Genomic DNA, 24722 nt, shown 5'->3' with positions numbered 1-24722 from the left:
CACCCTCAGACCTTCCTACCCTTAGCAGCACCTTGGAATGAAGATGTCTCCTCAGGTGCTCTGTGCTGACTTCTCTGCTCTCCCTAGATTTCATGATCTCCTCAAGGTTAGTACCAAGGTTAGAAAGAAAATAGTTCAGAGAAAAATAGCTACAGACAGCACCAAATCAAAACACATCACGTCTTCTGCACCTTAAAAGCACACTAATATCACCTCTTCCCTTTAGAATCTGGGTCCTCTTTCTGGCTCTCCCAGCAACTGACCTTCTCCAAGGGTCCTCTGCAGCAAGTCATGCTTGGCTTGAAGTTTTGTGATGAGGTTACTGCCTTCCAAATATTCTCTGAGTTTCTGTTGAAAGAAAGATTCATTTTTAGTTGTTTATTATTCAAGATCATGAACATCTCACAAGATATCTAAAATCCAGCTACTTTTATCTTTTAGATCCTAGATCCTTGCTTCTGAAAGTGTGAGGCTACTACAAGTATGGTCCTCAAGCCAGCAAAACTGGCATTGCTGGGGAGCCTCTTAGCTGCAGACTTTCCACTCCTGCTTCCTCGTATCTATTAAAATCAGAACCTACATTTTACCAAGCTTCCCCAGTGACCTGTGTGTACACTAAAGTTTGAGAAGCACTATTTTAGAGCAGACCTATCGAAGCCGGGCTACATTATCAGAGTTCCCAGAGGAAATCTTAAAACACTAATAAGTAATGATGGCATAGATTCTGGTTCCTAGAAGCCCTGCGTGTGTCAGAGTAGAAGTGTGCCCCACAGGGTTCTCAGTGATTGATTTTTCAGAAATAGGGCACTGAGTGCTCTTTTTACAAAGGTCCCCTGGATGGGTTTAATCCACTAGTCTTTTAGTCAGCAATGACTGCTTTAACTGTTTGCATCACCCAAGGTCTCCTTTAAAAAGTGCTCATTCCTAAACCCTGCACTGGACTGAAGAAGAACAGATGCGCGATGTTGAAGAAGAGTACTGGAAATCCCACCATGGAATGTAATCCCACCATGGACTGTCAAAAGAATAAGTAAGTGTGTCTGGGAGGAATCACAAGCTGGGTGTGTGCTGCTAAGAGGCAAGGATGGTGACACTTCATCTCACGTACTTTGCACACTGTTGTTAGGAGGGGTCAGTCCTCAGAAAAAGACATCATACAGGGAAAGGTGGAGGCTCAGCGCAAGAGAAGATGACTTTCAGCAAGATGGGTGGACACAGTGAACATAACAATGGGCTTGGCAGGTCAGGGAGAGTGAGGATGGCGCGGGATAGGGCAAGGCTCAGATGTGCTGTTCACAGGGTTTACAGGTCTATGGGCTGTAGGTGATTTGAAGGGACCTAATGACAATAACATACCAGTCCTGCTGAATAGGAATTTGAGAAGGACAGACAGGAGCCATACTTCAATAAAGAGGCCTAGATGATTGAGAAGGAGCATTGGGGACCCCTAAACCTGAGGCTGGATCAAGAGGGCAAAGGCAGCAGTGGACACACCATGAAGTAAAACTGCTCGGTCTCCTGCTGGTTAGCTCTCCTCTTGGCGATGCTGGGCTTACTCAGGTAGGTTTCAGAGACAGTGGATTTCACGGACTCGGTGGAACGACTATGCTGGAAGCACTCCGAAACATCATAGTCCTCGATAGTGACCATATCTTGAATCGTCTGTAAGGTGGCTTCAGTTGTTTTTTTAACCTAGAAACATGAGAACATTTCCCATATTAGTATGCTGTTCCATGAATCCCACAGTCACTGGGAGTGCACAGGTGCTTCCCTCCAAACCCCTCAATCCAGTCTTATCAGAGAAGAAAGGCCAGAAGACACCGCTCCCATTACCAACTTTAATGCAAGGGTTTATTCAAAATTATCAAAGGGAAGATACTTTATATTTGGGTCCTTAATCTGGTAGCCTAGTGGTAAGAATCTGTGCTGCAATCCCTAAGGCATGCAGTTCGAATCCACCAGCTGCTCTACAGGAGAAGGATTGCCAATCTTCTCCCGTGTGATTTAACTGTTTCAGAAAAACTCACCAGAGGGTCATCTACGAATCAGTTCTGACTTGATGGTACACAACAACAACAACAACAACAACACTGTATAATTTTACATATCTTCAAGTATTCTCTCAAAGACCTTTTTGTTTTAAATAACCTTTTCAATGGAAGTATAAGGCATTACAGAACAACAGCCGATCACAAACGTATAATTTGATGACTTAGTTATAATGTGAATAAAAGAAAACAACACAAAAACCAAAACCCACTGTCAAAAAGTGGATTCCAACCCATGATGATCCATCTTTTTTTCTGCAGAGTGGCTAGTGGATTCAAACTTCTGACCTCCTCATTAGTAGCCTACCACTTTAGGCACACTATGCTGAGAGAGCTCCTTAGTAAGTGAATGCATGTGTGTAAATGGCTTATTAAATAAATGCTGTTAATTCATTGAACTCATGGCCAACAGCACTCAAAACTTTCCAAACGCATGAGCCCCCTTTGAAGGCACCTTATAGCCCTCTCACATTAGAACATTAGGTACTGATATCCCTTCAGCACCATGCATGAGGCTACACCAACACCAAAAAGCACAAAACCGTAAATGTGAAAAATATGTCGCTAAAAAGACTGCACAAACACAACCCTATACAGTTTGAGAGCTGAAACAAGGCAGAGCATTGCCTCATTTGACCTCAGCTAGGGATGCTCTTAACAAGTAACTCAAATTTCTCCCCACTCTGCACATATGCATGAATGAGCAAGAAAAAGCAACGAGCACTGATTTTGGGGTTACAGTGAAAATGCTTACATACTGTGAAAAATACAGCTGATGCCATCAAACAATTTGTGTAGAAACTGTTACCTGGAAACCAATTTTTATCCCAACTTTCATTGAAAATGCAAGAAAATCCAATTTTTAAAAAAATTAGTAGGTGAAAAATCTCTAGTACAGAATCTATGAAAAATGAGAACTGGCTCTATTTTAACTTGATAACAACATGTCAAATTTCTAGTCTTGCTCCCATTAGGAGATCAAGGGGCAAGTACTTTATATATAGTGAAGGTCTATACAGGGACCAAGTCAACAACAACAATTACATTGTTCTTGGACTTTCTTATTTTTATATTATACAAATGTTGTAATCTTTCTCTCACATCAGATAGACCCACACTGCCTAATTTATCTTGAACTCTCCACACCTAGCACAATATTCGGAATGTAAAAGCTGCTCAACCAGTTTCTGTAACTGAACTGAACCGAACCACAGGATCAAAAGTCCTTCCCTTGGCTGTGATGGCCTTTCACAATATTATTTCAACCTCTACACTAGTTCCTCCCCCAGAAGAACTTGAGTGACACCTAAAATGCTCTATGCTCCCAGAATACCATGAAATATATAGATATATCTTTTCCTTTTTCCTCACCCACAAAAAACTGATTTAGAAATTGCATCCTAATGCCAGTGCAGTCTCAAATTTGAAAAATTGTGAATAATTTTTATTTAAAGATGATGATAAAACGTTATTATAAATAAAAAATTTCTTATTTGCTTTGGTAACACTATTATGACAATAAGTTGTGCTCCATAAAAAAAGCAGGGACTGCATGGAGATGGCCATATTTGACCTTTACCAACTTCACAAAGAGAAACTATCCCTGTCAACAACATCAAGGACATAAAATCAATCCCCACGTCAGACATGTCTCCCATGCTCCCGCACCTCTTTCTATTCATCCTAGTACCAATCTTACTCTGCTGTTAGAGAACTCACCAAGTATTGAAGAGCAATGATGTCATTCTGGAGACTAAGATGTGCCTGAGTTGCAGGCAACTCAACAGCACATAACAGCAACAACCACCACCACCAATCTAACTTTTACTGGGTCCAGAATCTGATGCAATAGTTCACAGACTACACAAAACCATACTGGGGAAGTCAAAAGGCTGTAATTCAAGTTAGTAACAGAATACATTCAGGACAGCTTCTGAAATGTGCTCGTAGGTGTCTCAGCCTTTAGCCTGGTGGCTTTAGGCCAGTGTTACATAGTTCTCAGTCCTCCTATTCCTCCAACAAAGTTGGGCAAAAGCTCTTAGCTCTGGTTGTGCGGAGGGTGGAGAGTGCAGCAGTTTCAAAATCGACTCTGTCTCATGTTAGGTCTCTGGTCCTCTGCTTCAGTCCTGCTGCTGCTGCTGTAAGTCTAGCTGGAGTAAGAATCTCTGGTCCTGAAGGAAGCCCACTGAATGACTGCATCCTTTGCTAATGCTGAGACTCTCCACTTCTGCTGCTGAATCCACTCAACTTAATGGTGAGACTAGCCAATACTCTTGTGGATGGTAAGACTTGCCAATTTCCTTGTGGATAGGCTAACACATCCAATTAGCATATTCCCATCCATTCATATGACAAAGCAAGTTAATGGATAGGGAAGCCAGTCTGAAAAATAAACACTTAACCCCTTAGGTCCCATTCACAAGAAACATCAGGACAATTGATTTCATTTGCTTCTATAGTTATTATTATTATTTTTAAAAAACTTAACCTTCAAAAACCATGGTCTGCCTCTATCAGTTGGTATGGACACTGCAGATCCATGGCCAATGGAACATGCCTTAAAAGAGAGGTCGGGTAGGTAATACCAAATAAAAGGAGAGAGGCTACCCTGAGTTGGAATCAACATGTAGGCAATTAATAAACAACAAAGTAGGATTTAACAAAATCAGGGGCAGAACAACCAGGACAAAGGAGAATTCAAAAGTTCTAGCTTTTCACTTCCAGAAGAAATTCCAGAGTTGCCAGATTTTCATTTCTTAACACGCCAATATTGTGGAAGCCAAGCCAAACAGGTCTGTGGGCTGCCAGTTTTGACCTTGTAGTTAACACTGTAAAACACTATTTTCCTAGAGTTTAGAGAATGTTTTCCAAATAAAACAGCAGAAGGACATGCATGAAAAAACAAGAAGTGACTAGAAATACAAACTGTAGGTGTAATAGGATTGAGCAAAATGCGAGTATTTTGTTATGTTGAACCCAAACCCTAAGCTCTAAAAAACTACTAGGAAGAGTAATGGCTTCCCTTTGGAAAGGCTCATTTGTGGGAAAGATTCCCTTTGTAATCCCATCGGTTTTGACTTAAATGCAAAAGTTTGTGTTAAGAGGTGGTTTGGCTCTTCTAGAAGATGGAGGCTGGAAAGCTACAGCAGATATTGGCTAAAATTACTCATCTAGAAACCTACTACCATTTATTATCAGAAATTAAGACACATTCACAAAGGCCAAAACATCCGAGTCAGACAAAATACAGGAACGTATCAAAGCACATTTTTCATTTCTGCTCCACATTCCTTCTTTTTGAGAATTGTCTGTCTCTAGCAGAGTATATTTGCTTCAGAGGGTTTCCAAGATTATTATCTTTATGGGAGCAAATAACTACTTTTCTTTTTTCCCATGTGGAATAGCTGGTTTGATGGAGAACTGCTGATCTTTTGGATAACAGCTGAGTGCTAAATCACTGCATCACTAGGGCTCCTTCACATCATACACTTTAGATAGGTTATTGAAGGGAGCAGTCTCTGGAGAAAGACATCATGCTTGGTTAAGCAGAAGATAATGAAAAAAGAGGAAGATTCCTAATGAGATGGATTGGCATTGGTGACTGCAACAGTGTGTTCAAATCATGATGACTACGCGGGTGGTACAGGGCTGGACAAAGTTTTGTTCATCTTCACACAGGTTTGCTTTGAGTCAGAACCAACTTGATGACACCTAATAATAACAACAACAGCAATACAAAGAGTTTTATTAAGTGGCCTCACAGGCTGTGAAATAAGAGGATTCCATTTCTTTGATTTATTGGTTAATGCAGAAGTAGGCATGTCTTAAGTCAGGACAATGGAGAATACTTTTTTTAGAGTTAAGGACATGAGAAGGGGGTGTGCCTCGCTGAGATAGCAATCTGTAGGGAACAAGTCACCCTGGCTCTACCCTTATTATGTTATTGTTACATGCTGTCTAGTTGGAACCAATCTGGAGCTGACCCTCCAGTGAGTTTCCAGAGGCAGTACGTGAGAAGAAGGCCCATTCTTCTCCTGTGATGCAGCTGGTGGATGCCAACCACGTGCTTTTGCAACTGCAGTGCAGCTTCTTACTTACTAGGTCACCAGAACTCCCCACCTCTATATGGGAGCACAACAAAACTCCACTAACATATATGATGGCAGCTTCCTTATAGCATAATTTGAACCCAGATCCAATCCTGTCTAAGGCTATTGCAAACATTAACCAATAAGTTAGATTCAGTAAGTTAGATCTGGGTTAATATAAATTATAAAGAAGAGCCGTAGCATAAGAAACATCTGTGGTTCAATATTTTATTTTAGGAGAAGGTGGATCCAATTAATTTCAGAAACAGGCAGCTGAACTGTTTATTGCTTTCTGGCTCAGTGTGTCTTTGTAATTCACATTTTATATTACATCCATTCAAAACCACTAATAAACATCTTTCTATTTTCATTCAAGAACTATTTTAACATATAATTTTTAGAGAGATACTATCAACAATGTGTATATTCATTATAAAAAATTTAGAAAATACAGAAAAAAGGAATAAAGCACTAATTTCAAGAACTAGGATTAATTGTCTGTCAAACGTTCCTTTGCAGTACCTATTTCACATGATGGATATCCCCAGGCAAATAGGTTGACTCCGAAAATCCACGGGAACCATTTACAATATGAATTTAAGAATGAAAGGTGTGATGCTATAGGAGAAACTCCTGACAATTTGCTTTCAAAAAGATTACAGCCAAGTAAGCACTATTGTCAGTTCAATCAATTGAATTGTACCCACCACAATATATGCCAGCTAGCTAGGCTATGTATTTTTTTGTATTGAATGGCTGTCCTCCATTTTTTAAAACTGATGTAATCATCCTACGCTTTGTAATATTATATCAAATTCTCCAATGTATATATTTTAAAGACCTACAATGAGATGGATTAACTCCGTAATTGGAAAAATGGGATTAAGTGTGTTGGAAACCATGAGATTGGCTCAGGATAGGGCAGGGTTCAGAGCTAATATATGAGTCACAGGCAACTCAACAACACATAACAACAACAACAACAAAATATGTTAATGAGGCTGGATGAGGGCAATATGTATCTTGAGCCAATCTCACAAGAGTACATCACCCAAGTCCCACCATTTCTATAGTTCTATTTTTATTTAAGTCATACATTTTCTCTTACAAAAGATTAAAGAGGAAAGGAAAAAGTAGGGAGGAGAGACAAATACTACCACCAAGAAAGAAAAGCCAGGAGTGAGGCATGTCCTTTGGGCCTGGGGTCCCTGTACTGAGAACCTCAAAGACCCTGGGGAAGATGGATGGCAACACACTTGGAGATCTACAAGAACATTAGAGCCCAGAATTCAAAGGTGGTAAGGACCTTCCCTTAGAGCCTACAGAGAGAACATCTTCCCCTGGAGCAGGCACCCTGAATTTGAACTTAAGAGTTTCCTGAACTGTGAGAAAATTCATTCTGTTTGTTAAAACTATCCCCACCTGTGTTATTTATGTCCAAACAATGCTAGGTAACTAAGGTACCTATGAGCACCTCTGCTCTGTAACGCATGGTGTTACCATGAGGCAGAATTGACTCAAGGACCATGGGTCTCAGTTTTTGTTTATTTACATGTGCATGTACTGAATTTCTGGCGAAGTATTATTAGTCTATTGGGTAATAGAGAACCTTTGCATTTTTGTTTTACTGCACAGCCATGGTGGTCAAGACAGTGTGGTACTGCTACAGTGACAGAAACATAGATCAATGGAATAGAACTGAGAACCTAGAACTCAGCTCATCAACTGACTTTGACAAGGAGATTAATTCCATTAAATAGGGAAACGAGAGCCTCTTTAACAAACAGTGTTGGCAAAATTGTAAAACCATCTGTAGAAAACTCAAGCAAGACCCACATTTCACACCACAGACAAAAACTAATCAAGATGGATCAATGACCTAAGAGTAAAACAAAAAACTATAAATTTCATCAGAGAAAAGCTTAGATGACATCTAAAAGCCCTAATCCAAAGTATGAACAGTTTTCCAAGCATCATGAATAACCTAGAACCCTAAGAATAAAATAGATAAATGAGACCTTCTAACAATCGAATCCTTATGCACATCAAAAATCTCCAACAGGATAAAAAGGAAACCCAAGACTGGGAAAAAATATTTGGCAATGGCATATCTGGTAAGGGACTCATATAAAATTTACAGAATACTTCAGAACCTCAACAAGAAAAACATAAACAACCCAATCACAACATGGGCACAGAATATGAACAGATACTTCACCAAAAAAAGACATTCAGATGGCAAATAAACACATGAAGAAATGTTCAAAATCCCTAGCTCTAAGAGAGAAGCCAATCAAAACCACTATGAGATATCATGTCACCCCAGCAACAATAGCAAAGTTCAACAGAGTGACAAACACAAATCCGAGCAAGGCTGTGAAGAAATTTGAACCCTTATTCAATGCTGGTGGGAATGTAAAATGGTGCAACCACTATGGAAGGTGGTATGGTGCTTTCTCAAAAAGTTGGAAACAGAAATAACATTTTACTCAGCAATTCCACTACTGGGAATATACTCTAAAGAAACCAGAGACATCACCTAAACACATGTATGCACAACCATGCTTACTGCTGTGTTATTCACAACAGCAAAGAGATGAGTCAACCCAAGTACCCATCAACAAATGAACAACTGGAAAAACTATGGTTTATTCACTCAATGGAATACTACACAATACTAAAAAACAAGGAATTCATAAAACATTACACAATAGGAGTGATCCTGGAGGACATTATGCTGAATGAAATATCTCAGTCATATAAGGACAAATACTGCATGCCACCATTACCAAACACTCACATGGGGATTGTGAAAGAACCAGGAAAAGAGGGGATAGATAATGAACACTGCATTGGAACAGATGAAGTAAAGAACTGCTTACAAGGAACATATGATTAGGCATTATATATATGACAACAGTCCAGAATAAGAGGTACATTGCAAGGTAGATTGGGTAAGGGGTTGGGGGAGGAAACTGTACAACAATGAAATTTTTTCTTTTTAATAAAAGAAGGGGGAGGGGGAGGAAGCAACATGTACAACAATGAATGAATGGAAATCCAAGTTTTCTATAAACTTTTGTTAAAATAACAATAAAAAATATATATATTTATAAGAACCTTGATTTACTTGAAAACACTTCTGACATAGTATGAGAAGGAGGCTGCACTAAGAAGGTTACATATGCAGAAGCCATGTGAAAACACCTTCCACAGAAATTCAAATTACTTATGAGGCAGAGAGCCCGCTCACCTCTTCATTCTCGATCTTCAGTGTGGCCAGTCGAGACTGTAGCTGCTGGTACCTGAGCATGAGCTCTGCCTGGACCGGCTGCTGAGCACTGACTTGGCAGACCTGATGGGGAAACACAAACTTGCAGTTACAACAGGGTGCAATCAAGCCTGCCTCCAGAGATTGTTCTCCCAGCAAATGCCAGATGAGTCATACTGATCCTTTCAAGATTCCAATTACATATTTACTTTGTACAGCCGTCTCCAAAATCCAGCTTTAAATATGGACCTGCTATGTAAGCAGCGAGAGTAGAATGCAGCTGCTTGGCCTGGATATGACTGGAAGGAAAGCAGCTGCAGGAAGCATCTCTCTAAGAACAGCACAGTTCCTGGAGGCGAGGCTCAGGCTGAAGTTACACTCAAGAGGCTCCCTAATGAGTACAGGTCAGAGGGCAGAGTGCGAAGGGCAATGGAAATAAAACACACAGGATGTGTAAGGAGCAGTAGAGCTTTCTGATTCCTTCTCATTGCAGAACCAACTCATAGCTGACCCTCCAGTGGGATTCCAAATGTCTGTGAATTGCACAGGAGAAGACTGCTCATCTGTCTCCTTTGGAGCAGGCTGGGAGTTTCAAACCACATGCTTATGGGTTAGCAGCACAATTTCCTATCCATTAGCCCATCAGAACTTCCTAGAGCTGACTGATTAGAGCGTAGACTTTCTCTTCTGCCAGAAGAGGGCAAAATAAATTCTATAACATAGGTTTCTAGAGTGGATGACAGAAGAATCCATGCTTTTTAAGTTGTGGTGCTGGAGAAGAGTATTGAACATACCATAGGCTGCCAAAAGAACAAACAATTCTCTCCTGGAGAAGATGAAACCAGCTAGCTCCTCGGGGGCAAGGATTTTGAAACTCTGTCTCCTATGCTTTGAGCAAGCTGTCAGGAGAGGCCAGTCCTTGGAGAAGGGCATCACTGGATGAGATGGGTTGACACAGTGATTGGCAAAGGGGTCATGTGTGTCAGAGATGGTGAGGCTGGCTTAGGCCAGGGCAAAGTTAAGAGTCATTGTCCATAGGGTCCCTATGAGTTGTAACTGACTGAACAGCACATAAAAACAACAAAGGTGTATCAGTGGTGGACACCAATGACTGATTTTTCTTGCCAATATAAAACAAATCCTATGATTTCCCCTAAACTTAATGAGGACTGTTGCCTTAGGCTTTGGTAGAAAATGTTTTGATTATGAGCTCAATTATAGATAAGCTATATTAGAGCATAATATTAACAACGTTCCAGAAACAATTTCATCTTTTATTTTTTATACTAGTTTATTTACAAAATTTGAATATATTGTTTCTGAGAACAGATTCTTCCTATTCTCCTCACTCCCCACCCATCAAATTGTACAATTCCATGATTAATCCCCTCTCCCTGCACATCCTCAGCCCTCTGCTTCCACCCTCCCCCACCCCTCTTGGATCCTTATACTTATTCTACAAGAATGGCATTATACAATATTTGTCCTTGTGGACTGAGTTAGTTCACTCAGCATAATACTCTCCAGTCCCTCCCAAGTTAAGTAATAATTTACAAAATCATTGCTCCTGAGTGCTGTATTGTATTCCACTGTGTGAATGTACCATAAATTTCTCAGTCCAATAGTTTGTAGTTGGACATTTGGGCTGGTGAATAATGCTGCTGTGAACAACGGTGTACAAATTTCAGTTTGTGCCTCAGTTCTCATATTTTCAGGGTATATTCCAAGTCTTGGAATAGCTGGGTCATATGGAATTTCTATGTTCAGCTTTCTGAGGAAGCACCAAACTGCCTTCCAGAGTGGTGATTCTTTTCATCTCTTATAGAACTGCTGTCAGCTGAGAGGGAGTTCCTTTTATAGACTCTCCTAAATATCACTGAGATTACCACTTACTGGTAAAACTAGCCACAAAAAGGGCAACTGACTCACTTCACTGAAATAATTATAATCAGTAAATAAAAACTATTCATGTTTGTCTGTGGTATTTTATTATCTCATATTTAACTGGAAAAATCAAAACAACTGTTTTTTTGAAATGTAACACTGCACAGAACAAATACGCTGTCAATCTGCTTGTCAAAATTCATTTACTACTGGAATAAAGACTGCTTATCATTTCCAATCATGCAATTTACATTATAAATCAGCAAAAATAGAATTAGATTAGAAATTTTTATCTCTCTTTATATCTATCTATCCATCTATCTATCTATCATCTGTCATCTAATCTATCTCTATCTTACATGGCTTAACACTGGGCATTTTGAGAGAAGATTATGACATTAAAGTAATCTACCCATGCTATTATAATTACATCTATTTTTAAAAAGAGACCGTTACCAATATATACTCACTTTAAAAAAAATCTGTGAGTATTGTTTTGCACAGTTGGACACTACGTGATAAATTGTTGTTGTTGTCATGTGCCGTCGAGTCGTTTGCGACTCATAGCGACCCTATGTACAACAGCCCTAAACTCTGCTCTATCCTGTGCCAATCGCACCAGTCACTGAATCAATCCACCTCACAGAGGGTCTTCCCCTCCTGCGCTGTCCCTCTACTTTACCCAGCATAATGTCCCTCTCTAAAGACCTGTCTCTCCTTACAACATGTCCAAAGTATGTCAGACGAAGCCCCAGAATCTTTGCCTCCAAGGAGTAGCCTGCTTTAACCCTCTCTAGGATGAATCTGTTTGTTTTCTTGGCAGTCCATGGTACATTCAATACTCTTCTCCAGCACCACAGCTCAAAGGCGTCAATTCTCCTTCTGTCCTCCCTAGTCATCGTACAGCTCTCTGATGCAGAACAAGTGATTGCAAAGACCACAGCCTGTATCAGGCCCAGCTTTGTCTCCAAAGTGACACCGTTGCTCTTGAGTACTTTAGAGAGGTCCCTAACAGCAGACTTTCCCATCGCAATACGTTTTTTGATTTCCTGGCTGCTGGTGCCAAGAGTGTTGACTGTGGAGCCGAGCAAACTGAAGCTGTGAACAATCTCAATCTCTTTGTCATCCATCCTGATGCTACTAATTGGTCCAGCGGTGAGAATCTTTGTCTTCTTGACATTGAGCCTCAGTGCATACTGATAGATACAATATTCTCTTAATTTATTCTTGTTTTCTCCTTCCACTGTTAATAACATAAGCAACTGTAACACATAATCAGCCAAAATAGAATTTGTTTTTCAAACAGGATTAAAAGCTAAATTTACAAGAAGACATAATATGCCATTTTTAGTTCTCATTTTACCAGTGTGGCACCAATCTGAGTCTTAAAAATTATCTGAAAAAAAAATTATCTGTGTATGTATATGTGTGTTTTCTTTTCTCTCTGTTCACAATTATATGTGTGTGTTCTTTCTCTCAGTTCACGTGTGTGTGTGCACGTGCACACAGAGGTATGTGTTGTGTGTGTTATGTTTTCTCTCTGTTCATAATTATTTTCCTGTATCGGGTTCATTAAATCAAGATTACATAGAAGCTTGAGATTCTGGCAGAGCAATGTTCTGTGTTTTAATTTGAAGCTGAACACATGGAAGTGAGACATAAGCAATGGCTAGTTCAGTACCTACATCCAGACCTGTTTACACCATTATTGGCTTATCATCATTATTAGACATTTGAGTTCTGGACCTTTGCTTTAAAAAAGGCAGTGTGGTAAGGAGGGAGTTGTGCTCCAAAGGCATATGGTTCAAATCCACCAGCTGCTCCGTGAGAGAAAGATGGGCAATCTCCTGTGTAAACCTGCTGGAGGGTCATCTGTGAACTGGTTCCAACTTGATGGTACACTGCAACAAAAAGTTCAGTATCTTGGGCAGGAGTAGAAAAAAGGGAACCCCTGAGAATTCTGAAGACTGTTGCATTGCAGCAGATGGGGAGAAATGCTATATGAAGATACTTGGTTAACTTTAAAACAACCAATCACTGACCTCATCACCCATGTGTGACTGAAACTCAAACTTCATTGGTGGGCAGAAGGCAGCAGGGTACATCTCCATGAACCTCTGCTTGTCACTCCGAGGCTCTAAATTGTCAACTGCATTCTCAATTATGTCCAAGCCTTCGTGTCTGGAGGTTTCAAGATTATACTCTGCAGAGAGGTATGTTCTTAAGGCTCTGTTCAGACTTGCATGGTAGCCAAGATCACAGCACTGAAAAAAAAGAATATATTAAAAAATTAACTCAAAACGTATCAGAGAAATTCATGAGCTAAAACTTGAGCTCTTAACGGAGCATAGTTATAAGTCTTCATGACTATGAATTAGTTAATGCTGTTTTTGTACCCACTGCCACTGAGTTGATTATGACATAGGGTGACCATGAGGTTCCCAATATTTGTGGAAGGAGATTGCCCATCTTTCCTTCACAGAGCCTTGAGTAGTTTTGTTTAGCACTATGCAGCAAGAACTCCTTGTGTTCTTTTATATGGAATCAACACCATAAGCAACAAAGAAAAAACAACCAATAAACTGGACAACATAAAAGAAATATTTGTGCTTCTAATGCCACTACCATGACTATTAGTATACTAACTATCCTATGTATTTCCCCCCTTTTCCTATAGGGATTTCTGACTGTGCCACCAAACCAAGTGTTGTTGTTATGTGCTGTCACTATAGTGACCCTCTGTACAATGGCCCTAAACCCTGCTCTATCCTGTGCCAATCTTATTGTCTCTGACACACCTACTCCCATTACCCCAGTCACTGAATCAATCCACCTCACAGAGGGCCTTCCCTTCCTGCGCTGTCCCTCCACCCTCCCAAGCATGATGTCCCTCTCCAAGGACTGGTCCTTCCTTACAACATGTCTAAAATATGTCAGATGAAGCTTCAGAATCCTTGCCTCCATGGAACAGCCTGGTCTTACCCTCTCTAGGATGAACCTGTTTACTCTTCTAGCAGTCCATGGTATATCTAATATACTTCTCCAGCACCACACTTCAAATACAGCAATTCTCCTTCTATCATCCCTAGTCATTGTCCAGCTTTCTGACGCATAGCAAGTAATTGCAAAGACTATGACCTGGATCACTTGGTTCAAATCCACCAGCTGCCCTCCAGGAGAAAGGCAATCTCCTCCCATGCAATTTACTATCTCTGAAAATGCGGACTCTATGGTATACACCACCGATAACAATCACAACCTTAGAGAGCTCTAGTGGTGTAGTCTGTATGGAATTATGCTGGTAACCCAGAGGTCACATCTCTCCACCGCTGGGAGAGAAGGATGAGTAATCTCCTCCGTTGTGATTTACAGCCTCAGCAATCCAGGACAGTGTCAGCAATGAGCAGACTCAGACTTAACAGCAACGGGATCACATAAGCGGTTGAACATTAACCAAACAGACACGAAGCAATGCCGACATTATGTTCAATAAAATGAAAACTTTTGTTCACACAAAACCTTCTATATGAATGTTTAGAATAACATTATTCCTAATAGTAAAAAAGCAGAAACAATTAAAACATCAATCAGCTGATAAATGGATAAACATGTTCTGTCCATACAATAGAATTGTTACTCAATAATAAGAAAAGGACATGTATGAACCTTCAAACCATCACGCCACATGAAAGAAGCCAGTTTAAAAAAGGACTACATTTTGTATGATTCTAAGTTTATGAAACATCTACACACAGATGCAGGCACATTTATAGAGGCAGAATGTAGCTTAGTGGTCACATAGGATTGCACTGGTGTTAGAGGAACTGGTGGTAATGGCTAAAGACTTTGGAGTTTCATTTTAAGGCAATTCAAACATTCTAAAATTGCTTATGGTGAAAGACGCCATCTCTGTGAAAATTCTAGGAGTCATTAAGTTGTAAGCTGTACATGTTAAATGAGTGAATTGTATAGTATGTGAATCATAATACCTAAAATGGGTTGTTAAAAAATAAAACCAGCAAAATGAAATACTAAAAGGTAATAACGAAAAAATAGCATACACATTTCATTCATGTGTACAGAGACTGACATGATGATTTACTGAACTCCTTCCAGGATGTAAATATACTAACTGGAATAGTTTGGACTTTCATATTTTATTATAGACACAGAATAGTCTGTACTCTTTCAGAGCTGAGAACAACAAATTTAACTCTCTGTCAAAATAGTTCAAGATTGTTTTCCATTCAACTCCTCTTGTGCCCAGGATAAAATATATTTAAATAAAAAATGATTACCCAAGTCCATCAATGACAGACAGATTTTATTTTTTACTTCTAGGATCAGGGCTTTGGAATTCTTGTTTATTTTTTTTTAACATATAAACAGCTGTGTTTTCAATTTTAAAAAATGGACCTCACTATTATTATAGTAAGACTTATTTTTAAGTTATGAAGGAAGTCTTGTCATTTATGCTAATTAGTAACTGGGATTTTTTTTGGGGGAGTTTATTGTGATTTTAGTGAGACTTTACAGAAAGGATGGGGGTTTTCCTCAATCCACTGATACACATTTTCCTTGCCCCTCCTTCCCCAAATCATTTCGTAGTGCACATTCTGTCCCAGACGGTCAATTGTCACATATATGGCAATTAACAATCCTGTTAATTATTTTTAAGTTTATTTCCTTATTCCACAATGAATAGTAAGAGAATATAATTTTTAAAAGACTACGACTAGTAATGAGTCAGTTCTAAACTGCTAGAAGGAAAATTAAATTTTGTAGACAAAAGCAATATACATGTCTTAAAAAGGAAATGAGTGTTTTTAAAGGCACAAAACCATGTCATCTCTTTGCTGTTTTAATGCTGTCCAAGCACTCCCATTTGAGTCAATTCAACTCACTAACTGACTATTAGGTTCCTTGAGACTTTGCTAGGCTTTAGAAATATGAAGACTAGAATATGGTAAAATGCATTCTCCATCCTTAAGAAATTAAAATATAGTTATTAAATAGATTATTACTCAAATAGTAGGAAAGGGATGTTATGTATTAAATTATGTTACCTCCAAAGAGCTATTGAAGTCCTAGCCCCTGACATCTGTGAACATGGATTTGCTTAGAAAGAGGATTTTGGAAGATTTTATTAGTTAGCCTGATGTCACACTAGAAGAGGATGGGACCTAATTCTCTCTGAATGCTGTCCCTATACAAAAAAAGAAAAGCTGTACAGACAGAGGGAAGAAGGCAAAATGATATAACACTTATAAGCCAAGGTACTCTTGGGGTTACCAGAAGCTGAGAGAGACAAGAAAGAATTGTACTGTAGAAATGGCAGAGGCCCTAACAAGCTGATTTGGCTTTCTAGCCTCCAGGATTGTGAAATAAAAAAAGTTCCTTGTCTTAGAAATCAAAATACCAGATTGTAGTACTTTGTCGTGGTAGAACTAGGAAACTAAAATGAAGGAAACAACCTGTGTACAGAGGTTGAAAACACAAGGACAAGAACCATCTGAACTGTCCTTTTGAAAGTGCACTATCTTTGACACATTCTTAGATAGCCGTGGTAGAACTAGGAAACTAAAATGAAGGAAACAACCTGTGTACAGAGGTTGAAAACACAAGGACAAGAACCATCTGAACTGTCCTTTTGAAAGTGCACTATCTTTGACACATTCTTAGATAGCCACCGCAATCTCCTAATTCAGGAATTACTAGATTTGGGATTTTGACATACAGATAGTCCTATATCTTGAGCTCACCGTCAAAATCAAAACCATTGACACTGACTAGATTCTGACTCATACTGAGCCATCGTCAGGCTTCTGAGGCTAAAAATCTTCATAGGAAGACACTGCCTTTCTTTCTCCTGTGTAACACTTGGTAGCTTCAAACCAGTGATATTTTGGTTAGCAGCACGACATGCAAAACATTTAGTGCTGCTGTAAGAGAGATATTTTTAATGGCTTTAACAAACAGAGCTGAAATCCCAAAAAAGAAGCTGAGCTGCAATCCCAAAGGCACACAGTTTGAATCCACCAACTGCTCTGTGGAAGAAGGATGGGGAATCTCCTCCTGTAAGATGTACAGCCTCTCAAAAGCTGCTGGAGGGTCAGCTATGGGTCATATCCAACTTGATGGTACATAACAACAACATGATTTAGGAGGCAGAAGTCCAGATTCAGGGTGCCAGCCCCAGGCCATGTCTCTCTGCTGCAGGAAGGTCTTTGTTTTCTTTAGCATCTGGAGGCCTAGTGTCCACTGGAGAGCTCCCTGGGGCTTTTTGCCTTTGCTGGTATCAAAGAGCTTCTGTGGCAGCAATCTGAAGCCAAAGGACACACACTACTCTTGGCTACTCTTCCCTCGTGGCACTGAAGTCTTCTCTCAGGCCTGCTTTCCTACCCTTTGATCTCTTGGATGATTATCACTCATTGTCACTGAATAGAAACCGACTAATGGATGACCCTGCAGTGAGTATTCAGAAGCTGTAAATTACACAGAACATTTCTCACCTTCCTCCTGTAGAGCTTCTGGTAGATTTGAGCCACCTGCCTTTGGCATGGCAGCACAAGTCCCTACTCACCAGGCCATCAGAGCTTTCTTGTGAGATAAAAGCCTTAGGAAAATGCCCCTTCCACTGATCAGATTAGGGTTAGGAGGGTAAGATTCAGGAGTGCTGCGGCCTCCTCTTGACCCTCGCACACCATTTGGTTTAGCAGACCACGGGGGTCATTATGACTTCCACACCATGTCACTGCATGCACGGCATATTTTGGGGGACACAATTCAATCCAGGACAGATATTCGAAAAATCCTGGTATTTAAATTTAGACCTGCAGCATCAGTATCACCTGGGAGCTTGTTAGAAATGCAGAGGCTTGGGCCTCTCCCAAGACCTACAATCAGAATCTTAAATGTAAAAAGGTCCACCAGTGACTCATATGCACATTAAAGCTGGAAGCACACACTGCTCTAAGAGAATCATGAAGGACAGAGAGAGGCCCAAAACCTAGCCCTTTGGGGGCACAATTTCTCCATGTAGGCAAGACCATTCCCTTTACTTGACTGGGGGGAGAAAATAAAAAATAGCTGCTACATCACAATTACAAGTACAAAACACAATTGTGAAATGCAGCAATCAGACTCATCATTAATGTATTGCCAGCAAAATCAGCTGTCCTCAAATATAGGGAATGATTCATTTTTTGGTTAATTTAAAAATTCTGGTTTTAGATTAACAAATGGCTCTTTTGTTCTCTTGTTCCTCAAAATTTATAATGGCTTTTTTGTGGGGCATTGTTATCTCTATATAAGACTGAAAAATTATTCTATTGTTCAGTAACACCTCATCCTACAAAAACATGGATTTACACAGGAAATAGACTTATTTTTTATTTTTTAAAGTGCCATCACTTAAAAAGACCCCACTGTTCTGTGAAAACAAAAAAGAAAAAGAAGACAGATTCTACTTGGTTATAACAGAGCAGATCAAACCAGCTGTTTTATTTCATTAAGTATTGATCCCAAAGAGACTTAACAGAAAATTAAAATTGGGAGGAAAGAAACTATCCAGGGAAGTCTTGTCTTTACTAAAAACAAAGAAATAAAGAAGGAAAAGGGGATATCAATAAGAAAGGAAAAATGAAATACAAATTTTAAAAAGGCAGTCCTTGGGTTAAGACTATCCTATTTTTATAAAATCATAATTAAGAGTCAACCAACCCTCCTAAAATACCAGGGTCACTAAATGAACCAGTATCAGGGTTTTATTAAGAACAAGGTAGGTGTCTAAATCTGCCAGTTTCTACCTCTGAGTTCTGTCTCACCTCAGGCTGCAATCCCTTGTGAAACTGATAAGGTGGGAAAGCAGAAAGAAAGAATGTGACATTTAGGAGACCTGGAAGACAGAGCCGGAACAAAGATAAGTACTCAGGCAAGGGAGGCAGGCAGGCAGCGGCAGAAGGGCACACACGCACAGCCTGGGTTCTCTCTCCACTGCTGTAGAGTCACACTTTGCTCTGCACTGTCTGAGGTCTGGGCTGTGCCCACCCCTATAAAGTCTGCCTGTAGTGGCACATCGTGGCACAGTCAGGCAATGTAGGTTGACCTGCCTGCAAGTTGCTATAGCACAGATCTTGTCTAGCTCTTCTGTGGCAGCAGCCAACCACAGCCACTAGTATCCTACCTAAAGAAGTTCATGGACTGGTCCCAGGAACAATTAGTCAGTACTTTGTGATCAATAGAAAAACATTTTTTATTATTATTGTTGTTGTTTTTGTCATGTGCTGTTAAGTTGGAATTGACTTATAGCTGACTCTACCAGCAGGTTGTCAGAGGCTGTAAATCACATGGTAGGAGATTCACCGTCTTGTTCCCTCTGAGCAGCTGGTGGATTCAAGCCTCATGCCTTTAGATTGGCAACAAAACTCCTTACCCACTAGGCCACCAGAGCTCCCTTTATTCTCAGAATTGTTGTTATGTGCCCTCAAGTCAACGATGACTCACAGCTGACTTGATGAACAGAAGATCTGACACCTATCCTATCTTGCAACACTGTCACCATCTCTGATAGCCTTAAGCCCACTGTTAACAGTCACTGTGTCAATCCATCTTGTTGAAAGTCTCCTTTTGTATAATGACCCTCCACTTTTCCAAGCAGTAAGTCTTACTCCAAGGACTAGCCCCTCCCAACAACATGCCCAAAGTATGTGAGATGAAACCTTACCATCCTTGCCTCCAGGGAGCACCCTGGTTGAACTTTATTTCTATTGTCTTAAGGGAGCTTGGGTGATGTGTCCATAGAGAGTTCTGCTGCTAACCCAAAGGTGGCTCCTGTCTTGTGGTTTGAATTCACCAGGGACTCGGTAGGAGAAAGATGGGCAATCTCCTCCTGTGTGATTTACAGCCTCTGAAAACCTGCTGGAGAGTCAGCCAGGAGTCGATTCCAACTTAAAAGCACATCACAACAACAACAACAATGTTTTTATATTGATCACAAAGTAGTTCCCAGTTATTACTGGGAACCAGCAGGGTCAGCTATGGTTCTGACTCAATGGCAATGAGTTTTGAGTGTATTATTATTACAAAAGTGTTTTAATATATCTAGAAGTGCTTCTTTTTAAAAATTTTATTTTATTAATTTTAATGAACATTTACAGAGTGCTTTTTAAATATTCTTTATGTATACATTATATATATATATATATACACACACACACACATACATACATATACACACTTTTTTTATATACCAAAACAAACATCTTGGATATAAATTGGACCAAAATGTCCAGACCACACACAAATCCAACTGAGAGAGATACGTAGGATAGGAATTTGTTCATAATCTGAGGGCTACAGTACACAACTGACCTAGGACTCTGGAAAAGTTCTCAGTTAACTCCAGACTTAAATAGTTCACGTCTCAAATTTCAAGGTGTCATTTCTTTGGGAATAAATAGCAGCATTCTGAAAGCACTGGTTGTGTATTTCCAAGTCCTGTTTGGCCAGGTTGACATGGTAGGTCTGAAGGAAATGAGATAGTCCCCGTGTTTCTGGAATCTTGGAATCGGCTGGGGAGAAGCGCACAGGTCACTCCAACCTGGAATCCCTCCAAGTGAGTTGGGGACTTTAAGTACTACTTAGGAAGTTTCCTGTCATGAAGTTAGAAAATTCATTTTGAATTTTTAACCCATGTATCAGTCTGTAAGGTGCTCAAAGGGAACTCTGGTAACGTAGTTTATAGTGAGTTGTGTTGCCAACCTGCAGGCTACACTTCTCTGGCAATTCTTATCTACCAGCAGCTCCGCAAATGGAAAATGGGCAGATTCTTCTGATTGTGGTTTACAGCCTGGGAAGATCAGTGGAGGGTCTGTGGGAATCTACTTGAAAGCAATGAGTTGAGTGCTACAGTCATTTAATTGGCATGATATTGTCATTTCTGATACGCAGCATTTTTTACATTCTAGATTGCCCAGGCATCTATAAAGTGAAAAAGAAATAATGGGGGGGAAATAAAAGAAAAATTTTATTTTTTAAAAAGAAAAGAAATAATGAGGGGAAATTCTACTCAAGGTCTCCTGAGATAGCAAAGCCTGCCGCACAACCCTTTTTTCCCCTTTCTACACTGGAAGCTGAAATGACACAAGATATGTTAAGATTCAAGATATTTGGCTAAAAAGGCCTCAAGTAATTCTATGGAGCTTATGAATTATTAATGATGACATGAAAAGCCAGCTTCAGCACAAAGAGCTGAGTTATAACCAAGTGCATTGAATGATGAAAATACATAAGAAACCAATAAAATATTTCATCGAAACAAAGCACTGTTGTTCTGATGGATGGAAAAACTCTGAATGGATACATAAATTATGGATTAAAACTAGGGTAGGAAAAATTGTTGGAAATAGCAATTTTTTTTTCTTTTAAATATCCCATGAGCTGCCAAGATAGATTTTATGAGGCATTAGCCTAAAGCATCAGAGTAGCTAATTTCCTCAGGCAAAAAGAGTTGCAAAAATTATCAAAATGCAGATGAGACCTAGGTATTGGAGATGGACACGCACTTCATCTTGTTTCAGGGGCTAATGGGCTGGCTGAGGCAAATGTGGTGGGTTCAGTGGTGGTTTAACTGGGTCACATTTGCTCAGGGATGCTGGCTATGGAAGTGTGTCTCCTCAAAATATGTGCTGTAAATAGTACCTAATTCCTAAAGTTGTGGATAGAATCCATTTGGGAATACCGTTTCATTTGTTATTTATTCTTTAAAGTCAATCACTTTTGAGATCTAAAAGAACAAAATTAGACACAGATGACATTAAGCACAAATGAGGAAAAAATGACAGATGCTACACGGAGGTCTCCCGAGAATGTGGGGAAGAAGGCTGGAGAAGATGAAAGTTGTCCTCTGTCCCTGTCTTCAAGCCCAGAGAGGACAGAAAGAGCCTTACCCTGAATTTGGACCTGAAGTCTCCTGAATAATGAGGAAATAAATTACTGTTCATTGAAGCGATCTACTTGTGTAATTTCTGTTACAATAAACTCACATAACTAAGACAAAGGGGACCATTTATCTTTTTCTCAATTGCATAAAATCCATAACAAAGGAAGTCCTAGATGAGTGGAAGGTTAGTTCTAAGACTGTTGTTGTTACGTGCCTTAAGTTAGAACCAACAGCTGACCCTCCAGCAGGTTTTCAGAGGCTGTAAATTACTGCTCCCATCTTTCTCTCACGAAGCATCCAGTGAATTCAAATCACCTGTCTTTGGTTTTGAGGCACAACTCCTTACAATTAAGCCACGAGGGCTTCTTAGTCCTTCAGTTATTATGACAATTATGGAACTGAATGAGAAACAAATCCCATGTACAGGTGTCCAAAACAGGAAGAGCCTAAGTCCTCAGTCAGGAAAGCACTAGAAGTGTCCAGTGGGTGGCCACACAGCCACAAGCTTCCAGGGGACTTGACAATGAAGCAGGAGTCACGAGAATGGAAAGGGTAGCAACTCTTTGGTAGAGGTCTTGTACCTTTATTTCATCACTCCTGCCTCTTTTTGGAGGTTTCCATGACCTGTGTCCCCATCCTAGCTCTGGCTTTCAACGTGAATAGCTTTAACCACTCCAAAGCCAAGGATATTTGGTAGACTCAGTCCAATCCTTATTTTGAGTGCTTGAAAAATACTGTCACCCAAGCAAACTTAATAGCCTAAATAAAGAGGTTTCACGTGACTGTAGCCAGCTTTTAAAAGACCAAAAATAGATAAGTTCAGAGTTTTTTTACATAAGATGTCAAATGAAGAAAGTTAATTTCTTTAGAAAAACTCTATTTTTTTTCCTTCAATAATTTCCTCTCTAAGTTTTCAGTTCTTCACTTTAGAAAACTTACCTACACATAGGACTGCAACAGATGTCTAAATGTCTCCAGAAACTTTTTTGCACACCTGTTTCCATGTCTGTGTTCCTGACAAACTGAACTAACAATTTAATTCCTGCTGTTCTTTAAGGATGTAGCCAAGCATTTATCAAGAAGTGTTTTCAGTCCTCTCTTAAGCAATGATATAGCCAAAATGGTGTATCTATGTGATAGGAATTGACACAGAGAAAGAAATAGGAGAACTGTCTCATCCAATGACTAGGCTTAATACTTACTTATGGCCTACTGCATCTCCAGAGCAAGGGAACATTGCATGGCTTCATATTAGGAAAGCTGTGCAACAGGGTTGTACTCTTTTCTCCATTCGTATTTGATCTGAATGCTGAAAGGTGATTTCTGGTGGTTGGGTGCTGTTAGGTGCCCTTGAGCTGACCTTGACTCATAATGACCCTATGAACAACACATCATGGGACTTCTGCCCTATCTTGTTTCATCCTCTTGACCTCTACCATGCTCCAGCCCATGTCACAGTTACTGTGCCAATCCATCTTGTGAAGGTCTTCATCTCTTTTCCTGACCCTCTCTACCTCTTCCAGCAAAGTGTCCTTTTTTCAAAGATTCCTGAAAACAGATTTGATTCCAGGTTTAAGTGGTGTCTAAGGGTGATAGTCTTTGACAAAATCTGCTAACATGTATCAGACTAGTGATTCTGGTGTATTTTCTTATGATTTTGAGATTTGTTCCACATTTTCTCCTGCTCACTGTAGGAGCTTGTGTGTCATCAACCAGAGCAGTCAATAGTGGTAGTGGGGCATCCTCTACTTCTGGTTTCAAGGTAGCGAAGACTGAGGGAGTGCGGTCCATTCATTCTTGGGATTGTTTCCTTAAGTCTTTGGTTTTCTTCACTCTTCTTCATTCCAGACAGGTAGAGAAGAGAGCAATAACCGAATCTTAGAGGACCAATTGCAAAATTTTAAGACCCAGGTGCTACTCACCAATGTAGGATGTAGGATATTGTCCCTGTGAATTATGTCATGCCAATTTATCTAGATTTCTGCAAGCTCAATGAATCATTTTCTCAAAGTGCTTGGATATGGTTAAGAGATTTTCATAATTTTGCTCTATTATTTATGTGTTCTACTACACTGTTTTGTGGCATTGTCATCTGCATAAGGCATTGATGATGAGTGTTTCTCCAATCCTGATGTCACATTCCTCCTCATAAAGTCTAGCAACCTGAATGATCTGCATTGTATATAGATTGAAAAGATACGGAGATAGGATGCATCCCTGATGCACACCTTTCCTGATTCTGAACCATAAAGTGTTTCCCTGCTCTGTTCTGACTATGGCTTCTTGATCCAAGTATAGATTTCAATGAGCACAATTAAGTTTTCTGGGGTACCCATTCTTCTCAAGAGGTTGAGATTGGTGATAACTTCAGCTTGCTTGGTTCCACAATCAATGCTCTTGGCACCAGCAGTCAAGAATTCAAAAGGTGAATTGCATTGGGAAAAATCTGCTATCAGGGACCTCTCTAGAGTACTGAAAAAGTAATAATG

The 24722-nt window shown here is 39.8% G+C and overlaps 1 protein-coding gene across 1 annotated transcript in view; it reads right to left on the bottom strand.

The window, feature by feature from the left end:
• SRGAP1 (SLIT-ROBO Rho GTPase activating protein 1) overlaps window positions 1–24722 on the bottom strand; it is a 399631-nt gene that overhangs the window by 65463 nt on the left and 309446 nt on the right. Inside the window, exons 7-10 of the mRNA XM_006886050.1 lie at window positions 13334–13555; window positions 9390–9491; window positions 1495–1692; window positions 264–348 (exon numbers count right to left, since the gene is read on the bottom strand). Coding sequence (XP_006886112.1) covers window positions 264–348; window positions 1495–1692; window positions 9390–9491; window positions 13334–13555 — 607 coding nt within the window. The remainder of the gene's footprint in view (window positions 1–263; window positions 349–1494; window positions 1693–9389; window positions 9492–13333; window positions 13556–24722) is intronic.

This window comes from Elephantulus edwardii, unplaced genomic scaffold, assembly GCF_000299155.1.
Source record: "Elephantulus edwardii isolate Elephantulus edwardi_28Jun2011 unplaced genomic scaffold, EleEdw1.0 scaffold00047, whole genome shotgun sequence".
Lineage (NCBI taxonomy): Eukaryota > Metazoa > Chordata > Mammalia > Macroscelidea > Macroscelididae > Elephantulus > Elephantulus edwardii.
The sequence above is the reverse complement of the archived record's forward strand: the minus strand, read 5'-3'. Positions and strand labels throughout refer to the sequence as shown.